The 15,379-nt window shown below is 43.2% G+C and overlaps 1 protein-coding gene and 1 long non-coding RNA gene across 4 annotated transcripts in view; both read right to left on the bottom strand.

Annotated features, from left to right (window-relative positions):
* LOC133262200 (uncharacterized) overlaps positions 1-15,379 on the bottom strand; it is a 205,365-nt gene that overhangs the window by 92,612 nt on the left and 97,374 nt on the right. The window lies entirely within an intron of this gene.
* Positions 1-15,379, bottom strand: part of LOC133262197 (polycomb group RING finger protein 3-like) — a 107,456-nt gene that overhangs the window by 7,442 nt on the left and 84,635 nt on the right. Inside the window, exons 9-10 of one of the 3 annotated variants that reach the window (XM_061441153.1) lie at positions 13,030-13,167; positions 7,484-7,564 (exon numbers count right to left, since the gene is read on the bottom strand). In XM_061441153.1, the coding sequence (XP_061297137.1) occupies positions 7,484-7,564; positions 13,030-13,167 (219 nt within the window). The remainder of the gene's footprint in view (positions 1-7,483; positions 7,565-13,029; positions 13,168-15,379) is intronic. The other 2 variants (XM_061441155.1, XM_061441154.1) reach the window with 2 other exon arrangements.

Genomic DNA, 15,379 nt, shown 5'->3' with positions numbered 1-15,379 from the left:
AATAGCCCTATAGGGCCAGTAAAAAAGTCTAATGCAGAGTCTAGACTAACAGTAGACTATCGTGGCCTGAATGAAGTCACACCACCATTGAGTGCTGCCGTACCAGACATGCTAGAACTGCAGTATGAATTGGAGTCAAAGGGAGACAAGTGGTATGCCACAACTGATATTGCCAATGCATTTTTCTCAATTCCTTTGGCAGCAGAATGCAGACCACAGTTCACTTTTACTTGGAGGGGCTTCCAGGACACTTAGAACCCACTGCCCCAGGGGTGGAAACAAAGCCCTACCATTTGCCATGGACTGCGCTAGACTGCACTGGAACAAGGGCAAGCTCCAGAACACCTGCAATACATTGATGACATTATTGTGTGGGCAATAAAGGAGAAGAAGATTTTGAGAAAGGCAGGAAAATAATCGAAATCCTGCTAAAAGTTTGTCTTGCCATAAAACAGAGTAATTTCATGGGACCAGCACAGGAGATTCAATTTCTGATAATAAAACGGCAAGACGGACATCATCAGATCCCCACAGATGTGATCAGAAAGATAACAGCAATGTCTCCACTAATTAGTAAGAAAGAAACACAAGCTTTCTTAGGTGTTGTGGGGTTCTGGAGAATGCACATCCCAAATTACAGTTCGATTGTAAGCACTCTCGATCATGTGACCTGGAAGAAGAATGATTTTAAATGGGGCCCTGAGTACAAAAAAACTTTGAAGAAATTAAATGAAAGAGAGTTCATGCAGTAGCCCTTGGACCAGTCCGGACCAGGCCAGATACAAAAAATGTACTCTACACCGCAGCCGGGGAGAATGGTCCTACCTGGAGCCTCTGGAAGAAAGCTCCAGGGGAGACTTGAGGTTGACCCCTCGGTTTTTGGAGTCAGGGATACAAAGGATCTGAGGCCAGCTATACCCCAACTGAGAAAGAGATACTGGCAGCCTATGAAGGGGTTCGAGCTGCTTCAGAAGTGATTGGCACTGAAGCACAGCTCCTCCTGGCACCCCGGTTGCCTGTACTGGGCTGGATGTTCAAAGGAAGGGTCTCCTCTACACATCACGAAACTCATTCTGCATGGAGTAAGTGGGCTGCACTAATTACACAATGAGCTCGAATAGGAAATCACAGTTGTCCAGGCATTTTAGAAGTCATCATGGACTGGCCAATTGGCAAAGATTTTGGAATGTCACCAGAGCAGGAGGTGATGCATGCTGAAGAGGCCCCACCATATAACAAACTGTCAGAAACGGAAAAGCAGTATGCCTTGTTTACTGATGGGTCCTGCCGTATTGTGGGAAAGCATCGGAGATGGAAAGCAGATGTATGGAGTCCCCGACGACAAGTTGCAGAAACTGTTGAAGAAGAGGGTGAATCGAGTCAGTTTGCTGAGGTGAAAGCCATCCAGATGGCCTTGGACATTGCTGAATGAGAAAAGTGGCCAGTACTTTATACTGACTCATGGATGGTGGCAAATGCCCTGTGGGGGTGGTTGCAGCAGTGGAATCAGAGCAACTGGCAATGCAGAGGTAAACCCATCTGGGCTGCTGCACTGTGGAAAGATATTGCTGCCAGGGTGCAGAACCTGGTGGTGAAGGTACGTCATGTAGATGCTCACGTACCCAAGAGTCGGGCCACTGAGGAACACCAGAACAACCAACAAGTGGATAAAGCTGCTAAGATTGAAGTGGCTCAGATGGACTTAGATTGGCAAAATAAGAGTGAATTATTTTTGGCCCGGTGGGCCCATGACACTTCAGGCCATCAGGGCAGAAATGCAACATATAGAAGGACTTGTGATCGAGGGGTGGATTTAACAATGGACACTATTGCCCAGGTTATTCATGAGTGTGAAACACGTGCTGCAATTAAGGAAGGCAAAATGGTTAAAGGCTCTTTGGTATGGAGGATGATGGTTGAAGTACAAATATGGGGAGGCCTGGCAGACTGACTATATCACATTCCCACCAACCCGCCAAGGCAAGTGCCATGTGCTTACCATGGTGGAGGCAACCACCGGATGGCTGGAAACATACACGGTGCCCCATGCCACTGCCCGGAACACTATCCTGGGCCTTGAGAAACAAATTTTGTGGTGACATGGCACCCCAGAGAGAATTGAGACAGATTTCCGGAACTACCTCATAGGCACTTGGGCCAGAGAGCATGGCATTGAGTGGGTATATCACATCCCCTATCATGCTCCAGCTTCTGGGAAAATCAAACGGTAAAATGGGCTGATAAGTACTACACTGAGAGCAATGGGTGGAGAGACTTTCAAACATTGGGATACACACTTACCAAAAGCCACCTGGTTGGTCAACACCAGAGGATCTGCCAACAGTGTTGGCACAGCTCAGTCAGAACTTTTACATACTGTAGAAGGGGATAAAGTTCCTGTGGTGCACATAAAGAACTTGTTGGGGAAGACAGTCTGGGTTATTCCTGCTTCAGGTAAAGGCAAAACCACTCGTGGGATTGTTTTTGCTCAGGGACCCAGATATACTTGTGTGGGTAATGGAGGAAGATGGGGAAGTCCAATGTGTACCTCAAGGGGATTTGATTTTAGGGGAAAACAGCCAATGAATTTGTTGTTTTTTAAGCCCAGCTGGCAACCCAGAACCACGCAGCCGCTTGCTCACTCTCCCGCCCCCTCCTTTCCCACAGAAATGGGGAGAATCAAAAGAATGTGACTCCCACAGGTTGAGATAAGAACAGTCCAGTAGCTAAGGTTTACCACAAAACGACTACTACTACCACCAATGACAATAATGATAAGGGTAATAACAAGGGAAGAGAATACAACCGCTTACCACCCGCTGACCGATACCGAGCCCGACTCGAGCAATGATCTAGCCCTTCCGGGTAACTGCCCCTAGTTTATATACTGGGCATGACATGCTGTGGTATGGAATACCTCTTTGGCAAATTTGGGTCAGGTGTCCTGTCTCTGCTTCCTCCCAACTTCCCTTCCTCCCTGGCAGAGCATGAGACTCAGAGAGTCCTTGGTCAAAGTAAACATTACTTAGCAACAACTGAAAACATCGGTGTTATCAGCCTTGTTCCCAGGCGGAAAGTCAAAACCACAGCTCTGCACCAGCTACTAAGAAGGAGAAAAATGACTGCTACTGTTTAACCCAGGACAGTAGTCAACTGTATACTGTTGCCTGCTATGTAGTACTTTTATAGCCCACCAACTAGATGCCTTCAGGTCACCAGCGACTTGCCCTGACTTCCTTCCAACCATCATTCCAACAAAGAATGAACTTTGATGAAACCAGACAAGTTCTCTGGTGTCATCAGCAGGCAACAATGCAACACTGCACACCATCTCCCCTGCTCTGAAAGACTGTTACAAGAGATGGAGCCTGAAATCATGGACCGGATGAACTCAGCAGCTTTATAGGGATTGGTCCATGCACTAATGAATGATCTCTCTCTCTTTTTGTGCATGTGGATTTGTGTGTGTGTGTATATATATATATAAGACAAGAGTGATGGTATATTGAAAAATGTGGGATTTGAGCATGACGTGAATGGTATGAAATAGGGGTGGATACTTTCCTGGGTTCAGCAGTAGCAGTCATTTTTCTCTGTCCTTAGTAGCTGGTGCAGTGCTGTGGTTTTGACTTTTAGCCTGGAAACAACGCTGATAACACCAATGTTTTTAGTTGTTGCTAAGTAATGTTTACTCTGACAAAGGACTTTCTGAGTCTCATGCTCTGCCAGGGAGGAGGGGAAGCCAGGAGGAAGCAGTGAGAGGACACCTGACCCAAACTACCGAAAGAGGTATTCCGTACCAAAGCACATCATGCCCAGTATATAAACTTCAGGGAGTTACCTGGAAGGCCAAAATCGCTGCTCAGGTCGGGCTGGGAATCTGTTGGCGGTAGTGAGCGGTTGTATTCTCTTCCCTTGTTATTTCCCTTATCGTTATTATTTGTGGTGGTAGCAGTAGTGTTTTTTTGTTATACCTTAGTTATTGGACTGTTCTTATCTCAACCCGTAGGAGTTACATTCTTTTGATCCTTCCCCCCATGCCTCCAGGAGCAGGGGAAGGAAGGTGGGGGGCGAGGGGGGGGGGAGTGAGTGAACAGGTTCCTGTTTCTGAGTTACCAGCTGGACTTAAACCACAACAGTAAAGAACTTCCTTATAACTAATCTAACATTCTCCTGTTTAAGTTTGAACCCATTACCCCAATTCCTATCATTGCAGTCCCTAATGAAGAGTCCCTCCCAGAATCCTTGTAGGCCCCCCCTTCAGATACTGGAAGGCTGCTATGAAGTATCCACACAGCCTTCTCTTCTCCAGGCTGAACAGCCCCAACTCTCTCAGCCTGTCCTCATATGGGAGTTGCTCCAGCCCCCTGATCATCATCGTGACCCTCCTCTGGACTTGATCCAACAGCTCCATGTCCTTATGTTGAGGACACCAGAACTGCACACAATACTCCAAAAGGTCTCATGAGAGCGGAGTAGAGGGGCAGGACCACCTCCTTCAACCTGTTGGTCACTCTTCTTTTGATGCAGCCCAGGATACGGTTGGCTTTCAGGGCTGCGAGCACACACTGCTGGCTCATGTTAATTTTCTCATCAACCAACACCCCAAGTCTTTCTTTGCAGGGCTGCTCTGAATCTCTTCTCCACGCAACCTGTAGCTGTGAACTCCGGACTTTGCAAAGAAAATATGTGCGGTCATGATCATCATCAGAGAATGAAGTCGTGGAAAGGCAGCAGTGGCTGCAGCATCATGAGTCTCCCAGTACTGTCTTCAGGTCACTACTGACAGAACCCAACTACCTTTTGATCATCACCCCAACAAAGAATAAACTTAGATGAAATGAGATGAGCTCAGCAGTGACGTCATCAGGCAACACTCCAACACCATATACCATGTTCTCCTTCCCTGAAGGTCCGTTACGACACTTGAAGCCTGACTTCATGAACTGAATGAACTCAACAAACTTTATAGGGATGGTCCATGAACTAAGGAATGATATCTTTTGTTGTATTTATGTATATATATCAAGAGACAAAAAAAAGTGATGGTATATTGGAAAATGTGGGGTCCGAGCATGAAGTAAGTAGTATGCAATAAGGGGTGGATTCTGAGCTTTCAGTTCTACTCTTGTTATTTCTTATTATCATTATTGTTATTGTTAGTATTCTTTACATTTTGGTATGGTTTACATGTTATTTTACCTTGTGGTTATTAGGTCTACTTATAAACTATACTAACATTATTGGTTTATGCTTTGATTTTTGCAAGTCAACAGACTTAATTACAACTTCATCAACAAGTGAGTGTTGACAAAGTTATAATGTAACAAGGCAAGATCAAGGAGTAAAATAGACACTTTGGAATGGAGAGCCACCCTGCAGGATGACCTGGATAGGCTAGAAGGGTGGGCTAATGAGAACCTTATGACAAATGTAAGGTCTTGCACCTGGGAAAACAATCCAGGTGTGCAGCACAGGCTGGGATCAGCTGGGGGCAACTCTGTGGAAAGGGACCTGAGGGTCCTGGTGGACAGTAAGCTCCATATGAGTGAACAGTTTGCAGCTATGGAAAAGAAAGCCAACAGCATGCTGGGTTGCATCAAGAAGGGCGTCACCAGCAGAGATAAAGAAGTTATTTTCCCACTCGGCGCTTGTTAGGCCATACCTGGAATGTTAGAATCATAGAATCAACTAGATTGGAAAAGACCTTTAAGATCATCAAGTCCAACCTTTACCTCAGGACTGCCAAGGCCACCACTAAGCCATGTCACTAAGGGCCTCATCTACACATTTTTGAACACTTCCAGGGATGGTGATTCCACCACTTCCCCGGGCAGCCTGTTCCAATGCCTGATCACTCTCTTGGTGAAGAAATTTTCCCTAATATCCAATCTAAACCTCCCTTGGTGCAGCTTGAGGCCATTACCTCTTGTCCTATCACTTGTTACTTGGGAGACAAAAAAGAAAGAACCCAGCTCACTACAACCTCCTTTCAGGTAGAGAGTGATAAGGTCCCCCCTGAGCCTTCTCCTCTCCAGACTAAACAACCACAATTCCCTCATAAGACTTGCACTCCAGGCCCTTCACCAGCTTTGTTGCTCTTCTCTGGACCTGCTCCAGCAACTCAATATCTCTCTTTTAGTGAGAGGCCCAGAACTGAACACAATATTCAAGGTGTGTCCTCACCAGTGCCAAGTACATGGGTATTATTATTTCCCTAATCTTGCTGGCCACACTGTTTCTGATACAAGCCAGGATGGTGTTGGCTTTCTTGGCCACCTGGGCATACTGCTGTCTCAATATGCTCAATACGAATCTCCCATCATTTATTATTTTGCTCTAAGTTTTGTTATGTCGGTGTTGTTGTTTAAGCCCAGCCAGTAACTCAGAACCATGCAGCTGCTCACTCACTATCCCCCTTCTTCCTCCCCCTGCACCCAGAGGGATGGGGAAGAGAATCAAAAGAATGTAACTCCCATGGGTTGAGGTAAGAACAGTCCATTAACTAAGGTATAATACAAAACTACTACTGCGACCACCAGTGATAATAATAAGGGAAATAATAAGGGGAAATAATACAATTGCTCACCACCATAGATAGACACCCAGCCCGACCTGAGCAGTGATCTGGGCCTTCTGGGTAACTCCCCCCAGTTTATATAATGACCATGACATGCTGTGGTATGGAATACACCTTCAATTAGTTTGGGTCAGGTGTCCTGTCTCTGCTTCCTCCCGGCTTCCCCTCCTCCCTGACAGAGCATGAGACTGTGAAAGTCCTTGATCGGAGTAAACATTACTTAGCAACAACTAAAAATGTCGGTGTTATCAGCGTTGTTCCCAGGCTGAAAGTCAAAACCACAGCACTGCACCAGCTACTAAGAAGGAAAAAAAATGACTGCTACTGCTGAACACAGGACAGTGGGGTTTTGGCTTTGTTTTGTTTAAAGAAACTAACATCAGTAACCCAGAGACCCACTCAGATGATTTCCCCAGCCATCTTTATGCCTACTAAATACTGCTCTTGAACTGAATTGGGAAGCATCCACCTCATTATTCAGCCTCTCTCTTCCAAACTACAGAACATGAATGTATTGAATATATGTCTGTTCTGTTTTGTAACCCGTTTCACAATCTACACGGAGTAATATTAGTTGTATCTGTCTGATATGGCTGAGAAAAATGTCCCTCTCAATGCCTTTAGACTCCTTTACCCAATACATTTTTAATTACTATCAAATTGACATCTGCCTTCAACTTCCCCTTTTCCTTAGTGGCATATTTTACATTTTTCCCTATTTTTCAGTTTTGAATTAATGAAAATATTTATTTTTAAAGATAGTTTATTAGAAATTTTAAAATATATATTTTAACCATTTTGATTATTTGCCTGCATGATGTATGCTTTCTGAACATTGTTCTTTAGTCAGCTAATGATTTACATTGAACATTAAAATTTTGATGAAAAACAGTTGTGTCATACCTTAAATCTCCATCTAGTAACAACTACAAACTTGAGTGTGTGGTCCTTGCCAAGAATCTCTTCATTGCATAATATATCCAGCTGATGTAAAAAGAAGAAATAATTAATTCACTGAGACACAGAACATGGCTTTAAAACAATACACTTCAGATAAGGACCAATAAAAAGATCAAAGAAACAGAACTCAATTCTCACATAATGACAGCCTTGTCTTTTGACATACTATGAAAATTGTTTACACAGTACCCAGCAAGTAACTTTCTACCTTGAAAATACATTTTTAAAAACCTATCCCCTGCTTATACATCAGTGTTTAGGACTTTTTTTGTAGACGCTTTAGAGTTGTTTTTACATTTCTATGTCAGCTTTGAAAGATATTAATATTTGAAATAGCAATAGCATGGACTCATAAGCAAATGTGAGATCACATGACCAGCCATCAGCTGAATTGCAGTGGATGATCATGCACATGATCTTAGCCTATTTGACTTCAAGGTGACATGTACTGAAAGGATAAGTCACCATGAAAGTGAAATATGCCAATGGTACTTTACCATAACCTGAGAAAGCTAAGAATATGCATGCACCAGGATTTGTCTATAGCATTCAACCAGGCATTCACATCCTTAGGGCCTTATTCCTCAAAACATATTTTTCACTGGACATACCAATACACGGTTTCCACAAAAATGCTATGTGCCCTTAAAAGGCAGAAGCACTGTTGAGTGAACATTCTTACATTTCAGCAAGAGCCAAGTAGGTTGTAAAACCAGAGACTGAGGCAGTGGAATAGTGAATTTAAACACAAAAATAAAAGGTGTAATTAGTATGAAAGCAATCTAGGTTTCTGAAAGGTGTTAGGAATTTTAACACTTATGTTAGATGGGCCAACCATAAGTGACATACAGCTGGATCTCCTACTCACCAAAAAGGAAAAACTTCCTGGGGACACAATAATCAAGGGCAATCTTGGCTATAGCAACCATGAAATACTGAAATAGTGAAGTTCAAGATCCTGAAGGGACTGAGGAAATCAAGTAGCAGAGTACAGATCCTGTGCTTCAGTAGAGCAAAAATTTGTTTTTTTCAGGAAGCTGGTAAGTGGGATCCCGTGAGTCAGCTCTGAAGGGAGGTCAAGAGGTGATAAACCTTTAAGGACAATATCCTCCAAGCACAAGAACAGTCCATCCCAATATTCAGAAAATGAATACATGTATCAGGAGACCAGCTTAGATAAACAGGGAGCTCATGAGAAAAAGGACATATACAGGAGGTGGAAGTGAGGACAGGCTACAAAGGACCTGGGGATCCTGGCTGAAAGCAAGTTGAACATGAGTCAGCAGTGTGCTCTGGCAGTGATGAAGCCGAGCAGGATACTAGGGTGTATCAACAGAAGCACAGCAAGTAAACTGAAGGAAGTCAGTGGAACAATGCCCAAGTGGAAACCAGTAATGAGTGATGTCCCTCAAGGGTCGGTACTATTTAATATATTCAGCAATAAAATAAACAATGGGATTGAGTGCACCCTCAGCAAGTTTGCAGATGACACCAAACTAAATGGTGCAGCTGATTAATGCCATCCAGGGGGACCTTAACAGACTTGAGGAGTGGGTCCCTGCAAATCTCATGAAGTTCAACAAGGCCAAGTGCAAGGTCCTGCACCTGGGTCAGGGCAATCCCCAATATCAATACAGACTGGAGGATGAGTGGATTGAAAGCAGCCCTGTAAGAAGGACTTGGAGATACTGGTGGATGAAAAACTGGATGTAAGCTGTCAATGTGTTCTTGCAGCCCAGAAAGCCAATTGTTTCCTGGGCTGCATGAAAAGAAGCATGGGTAGCAGGTCAAGAGAAGTCATTCTCCCCCCTCTGCTTTCATGAGACCCCACCTGGAGTACTTTATCCAGCTCTGGAATCCCTGACATGGACTTGTTAGAGTGGGTCCAGAGGAGGGCCATGAAAATGATCAGAGGGCTGGAACACTTGTTCAGCCTGGAGAAGATAAGGCTCTGGGGAGACCTAATTGCAGCCTTTTAATATATAAAGGGGGTTATTAGAAAGACTGAGAAAGATTTTATTTCCAGGGCCTGTAATGACAGGAGAAGGGGCAACAGTTTTAAATTGAAAGAGGGTAGATTGGATATAAGGAAGAAAATCTTTATGATGAGGGTAGTGAGACACTGGAACAGGTTTCCCAGAGAAGTTGTGGACGCCCCATCCCTGGAAGTGTTCAAGGTCAGGTTGGATGGGGCTTTGAGGAAGCTGAAAGATGTCCTTGCCCATGGCAGAGGGGTTGAACTAGATGATCTTTGAAGGTCCCTTCCAATCCATACCATTCTATGATTCTATGATTGTATACACAGGCAGAGTGCACCTTCAGCAAATTTCCAGATGGTACAAAACCCAAAGGAGTTGATACTCTTGATGTTTTTGCTGTCCTTAGAAGGACTTTGACAGACTGCAGAAATGGGCTGTCAAGAACCTCATGAAGCAAAGGAGAATGCCACATCCTGCACCTGGGGAGGCATAATACCAAGCACCAGTATAGGCTGGGGGATGACTGACTGGAAAGCAGCTTTGCAGAAGAAGGACCTGGGAGTCCTGTTGGACATCAAGTTGACCATGAGCCAGCAATGCACCTTTGCAGCAGACAAGACAAATATTATCCTGAGCTGAATTAGGAAAAGCATTGCCAGCAGGTTGAGGAAGGTTGTTATTGCCCCCTGCTCAGCACTGGTGAGACACATCTGGAGTTCTCTGTCCCCAGCACAAGAAGGACATGGACATACTGGCAAGTCTAGCAAGGGGTTCATTAAGGTATTGAAGTGTTTGGCATTTGAGAAGAGGCTGAGAGAGCTGTGATTGTTTAACCTGGAGAATAGAAGGCACAGGGGGGATCTTGTCAATGTGTACAAATACCTGATGGGGTCAGTAAAGAAGATGGAGCCGGACTTTTCAGTGGTATCAAATTAAGGGATCAATTGGCACAAATTGAAATACAAGAAATTCCATTTAAATGTAAAAATTATTTTTCACTGTAAGGGTGACTGAGCACTGGATCAGGTTGCCCAGAGAGGTTGTGGAGTCTCCATTCGTGAATATATTCAAAACTCGACTGGACATGGTCCTGGGCAATTTCATCTAGTTGACCCTGTTTTGATCAGGGGAGTTGGACTAGATGACTTCTAGAGTTCTTTTCCAGCCTCAGCTATTCCTTATTGCATGGATTTGCCAAGACTGGGGACACAGAAATCTCCTGAAAGATCTACCTCCAGAGGCTATTTAGTCTAGTTCCCCTTCCTTCCTACTCACAGCAAGACCAAATGAAATCATATTCATAAAAAGGGAGGTGGCATGGTTTATATGTTATTTTACCTTGTGTTTATTAGATCTACTTATATACTATACTAACATTCTTGTTTTATGCTTTGATTTTTGCAAGTCAACAGACTTAACAACTCTATCAACAACAGAGGGCTGACAAAGTTATAATGCAACAAGGCAAAATCTGAAGCAAGACCAAGGAGTAAGATATGTGGTCTGCCAGAAGAACCTACTTCAATAGTGGTTAGTAGACTTGAGCTATAGTCAGTGGTACACATCAGTGCCTATCAGACTCAGAGAGGTTTCCTGAAATTGCAGGAATTCTTAACTTGGAGCTACACCCTATAGTAATAGTTTGCTTGTTTTTATGAATTGTGTTAATCACAGACATTTAGCAAATCAGGTACTGACTATACACTGCCATGAAGAACTGTCAGACCCTTACAGATAATCATGAGACAAGACCTCGTGAATACCTCCAAGAAGACTCTACTAAGTCCTGATTAAGAGCCTTGATCCATAGGAGAGTGTGCAGCATGCTTGTTGGACAAATTGAGCAAGAGCCTGGGATTCATCGACTACCAAAGGAGAGTGATAAAAGTGACCTTGTAGCCCAGGAAACATGGCATTGCTGTTGCTAACAAGGCCACAAATTCAATATAAGCCTCACTTGTCATATTTTGCTTGTTCAGAGATTTATTTTTGTCTGTTTAACTGGAGTGGCCAGTAATTCTTCAATAAAGTTTTGCATGGCTAGATAGCTAATCTGTGACCTAATCCATCTTTGCCTTGATTAGATTGGTTTAACTATTTAATGTAATAACAGTTCAAGACACTTGAATTAAGACTCCCTTTAGAGCTCTTAACAGATTTAAGCATTACAACTCAGGATTTGGGCCCACCCAGGCATCACAGTTAAAGCTTTGGAAAAATGCTCAGAAGTTATAACCACCTTGTACTCATGATAAAAGAGAACATACTGATTAACTAAACAATTATATGAGGAATGAGAAACATTTCATTATTTTCACATTGTGAGGAAATATTAGGTTGCTAGTTTTAAAGGGATAAGGCTTAAGGAAGGTATATCTCATATCTGAAATGCTGCATCCAGTAAAGAAAATTTTTGATCAACTTGAGCAAGTTCAGCGGAAGGCCACAGAGATGGTCAGGGTGCTTGAACAGAGGCTCTATAAGGAGAGGTTGAGGGAATTGGGCCTATTTATCTTGGAGAAGGCTTAAAGGGGACCTAGTTACAGCCTTCCGATACCTAAGAGAAGCCTATAGAGAAGATACCGCCAAGCTCTTTACTGAGGTGCCTGGTGGGAGAATGAGAGACAGTGATCATCGATGTAAACAGAGAAAGTTCTGACTGGATATAAGGAAGGAAAAAAAAATCTCAACAAGGATAATTAAGCATCAGAATGAGTTGCCCAAAGAGGTCATGGCATCACCATGCTTAGAAGTTTTCAAGATTGAGAGATGGCAGTTTGAGAGTTAGACTGGATGGAGGGGGACTGTGACTAATACCAACAAAGAGGGAACAGAGGCTGTATTTTCTTTCTTCCCTTACCCTCCACCATGATTTCTTCGCACAAACAGTCTAATTATATACTCCCTGCAGGGTAGGTGGCATCAGTTAATACTACATAAGGCTGAGTTTCACTCAGAGTAGAGAAGCAGAAGAAATATATGTATAGCTTTCCATTAGATCATTCATTCAGTAGTGCCCAAGTGTTATAATCCATTCTCTGCATTGCACCGAGTGAAAAAATCTCTGCTAGGGCAGTGTATCCTTTCATTTAAGGACACCAAACAAAGCATCTTGCAGGAGTCAGTTTTAACACAGGTGGAAAACATATAACCAAGTTTTCTGGAATGTTTTAAAACTGGTCATGAAACAACACACTGAGCCACACTGAGCTGCATTGCCAAATCTGTATAAAGTTAAGAACCAATAAGAGCTAAATATCTATTGTACTGGAGGTGGAGAAAAAAGGGAAGATGACCAGCATCCTTAAATTAAAAGGGGGGGGTAAATTTGGAGAAAAAAATATTTGTTAGCATTGTGCTGCTCAACTTAAATAGCCATGTTCTTTTTCTTTATATCAGGAAATAGTGTGTGCTTCATTTTTTTAAAAAAATCTGGTTGGAAGGAATGACAATTTTGAAAATCCATAAGATTTTCATTTGCAAAATAATTTTTAAATATTAAAACATTACCTCATTAAAAGAAGAAAGGTTAAGTTTTTTAGCAATGAACTTCTTTAGATGCAAGACTGTTGCTTGTGCTGAGCAGCGGATCCATTTTCTTTTCAATCCACGTAATTTGCTGCTATTGCATTCCAAACAGATGCTTACCTTCAGGAAAAAGGAAACACAGTCAGGACTAGTTGACTGACTTTTTTGCAGTCTCCATTATGCATTTCATATGAACATTTATTAGCCCAACAATAAGGAGAAAATGTAGAATACCAGTACTTAAAGCAAAATGCATCCAGTGTCATTTAAAAAAAGATCGTCTATTATTTTGTCAGCTTACTGTTAAGCACCATTCAACTTGTGAGAGAAACTGTGTTGTTTTCACATAATTGGGGATGGGGCTTTGTAATATTAAGGCTTTATAATATTAGAGCTTTAAGATCAATATTAAGGCTTTGCAATATTAAGATTTTTCAATCCTGGGGCTGGGGCTAAGTTACCAAGGGAATTAAACAAAGGGTTTGAGATACCATACGTTAGAAAGACACACTCTGTGGTTAAAGGCAATATCATCTTTGGATGAAGGATGCACTCTGTGGTTAAAAAGAATACTGTCTTTGTACAACCTATGAAACTAAGCCGCTGCAGGCTGGTTAAACAGTAAATTTGGGTGCCACATGTCTGCCAGAGAGTTATGAAATTGAACCATAAAAGGAGATAAATAAATAAGAGGAAGGGGCATGCAAAATTGAGTAAGGGAATATGTAAACAGAGACAGGACAGTTAGCATGTAGATTATATGTGCCGGACAGGCTGTAAACCTTGGAGCACCCAACTAATGGGGAAAAAAGGGAGGGAACGTGCGGACGGGGTAGGAAATATAAATCAAAGTTCTGCCTTTGCTGTGTGTGCCTACTTGCAAGGACACCCATTTTTGCAAAAACATTGATAAAAGCTGCTTCACTATTGTGTCTACTCTGAGCTTTTACAAGAAGTTTTTATCTAGAGACTATTTCTCACAAACTCAAAAGGGATCTGGAGAAAAGTTCAAGGTAGAATTTGAGGGCTGCCTTCTTCCACAGCTTTATTCTAACTGCAGAGGTTACACTAGTTCAGAAGCAGCCTAGGTCAACTTGCCAAAGCAAGTTATCTAATATGAAAACCTGTCAGGACCCCCTCCCCACTGGGGGTTTGGTTGCCTGAGCTCAGGGCCAATTTTGACAAGCAGCTGTATGACAATGAAACTGTTGTGAAGAAAGAGCTGGTTGAGAAAAACCTTGAAGAAATTTCAGTGTGGGCTCACTTTGCTCCATTTAACAGCACTGTTTAAGCTGAAGCTCCCTCCCTTGATTGGTGCCCCTGCATGAGCTACATTGCAGCCATGGCTGTGACTGGTCTAGACCCCAACCCACAGATTAGACTTCTAGGGTTGACCTTGAATCATTGATCAGTATATACTTGGCTTGATGATCACTGGACTGTGCATACACTCAGTTACTGTCTCAGTCTCCAGACCTGACTTTAATTTGCCGATTTGTCTTAATCTTGGATCTGACTCATAGAATCATAGAATTGTTAGGGTTGGAAAGGACCTTAAGATCATCTAGTTCCAACACCCCTGACATAAGCAGGGATGCCTCACACCAGACCATGTCACCCATGACTGCCCAACCTGGTCTTGAACACTGCCAGGAATGGAGCATTCACAACTTCTTTGGGCAACCTGTTCCAGTGCCTCACCACACTCACAGTAAAGAACTACTTCCTTATATCTAACCTAAACTTGCGCTGTTTAAGTTTAAACCCATTGCTCCTTTTCCTATCACTACAGTCCCTGATGAAAAGTCCCTCTCCAGCACCCTTGTAGGCCCCCTTCAGATACTGGAAGGCTGCTATGAGGTCTCCAAGCAGCCTTCTCTACTCCAGGCTGAACAGCCTCAACTTTCCCAACCTGTCTTCATACGGGAGGTACTCCAGCCCCCTGATCATCCTCATGACCCTCCTCTGGACTTGCTCCAAAAGCTCTATGTCCTTTCTATGTTGAGGACACCAGAACTTCACACAGTATAGTGGGTACCTGTCCTGGGTTCAGCATTAGCAGTCATTTTTCTCCTTCGTAGTAGCTGGTGCAGTTCTGTATTTTTGACTTTCAGCCTGGGAACAACGCTGATAACACCCATGTTTTTAGTTGCTGCTCAGTAATGTTTACCCTGACCAAGGACTTTGTGAGTCTCATGCTCTGACAGGGAGGAGGGGAAGCTGGGAGGAAGCAGAGACAGGACACCTGACTCAAAATAGCCAAAGAGGTATTCCATACCACAGCATGTCATGACCAGTATATAAACTGGGGGCAGTAACCCGGAAGGCCCAG

The sequence above is a fragment of the Pezoporus flaviventris genome, unplaced genomic scaffold, assembly GCF_033815535.1.
Source record: "Pezoporus flaviventris isolate CSIRO_AGI_PZ_B2104156 unplaced genomic scaffold, CSIRO_AGI_Pfla_v1 ptg000193l, whole genome shotgun sequence".
Taxonomy (NCBI): Eukaryota; Metazoa; Chordata; class Aves; order Psittaciformes; family Psittacidae; genus Pezoporus; species Pezoporus flaviventris.
This window is presented reverse-complemented; position numbering and strand designations above follow the sequence as displayed.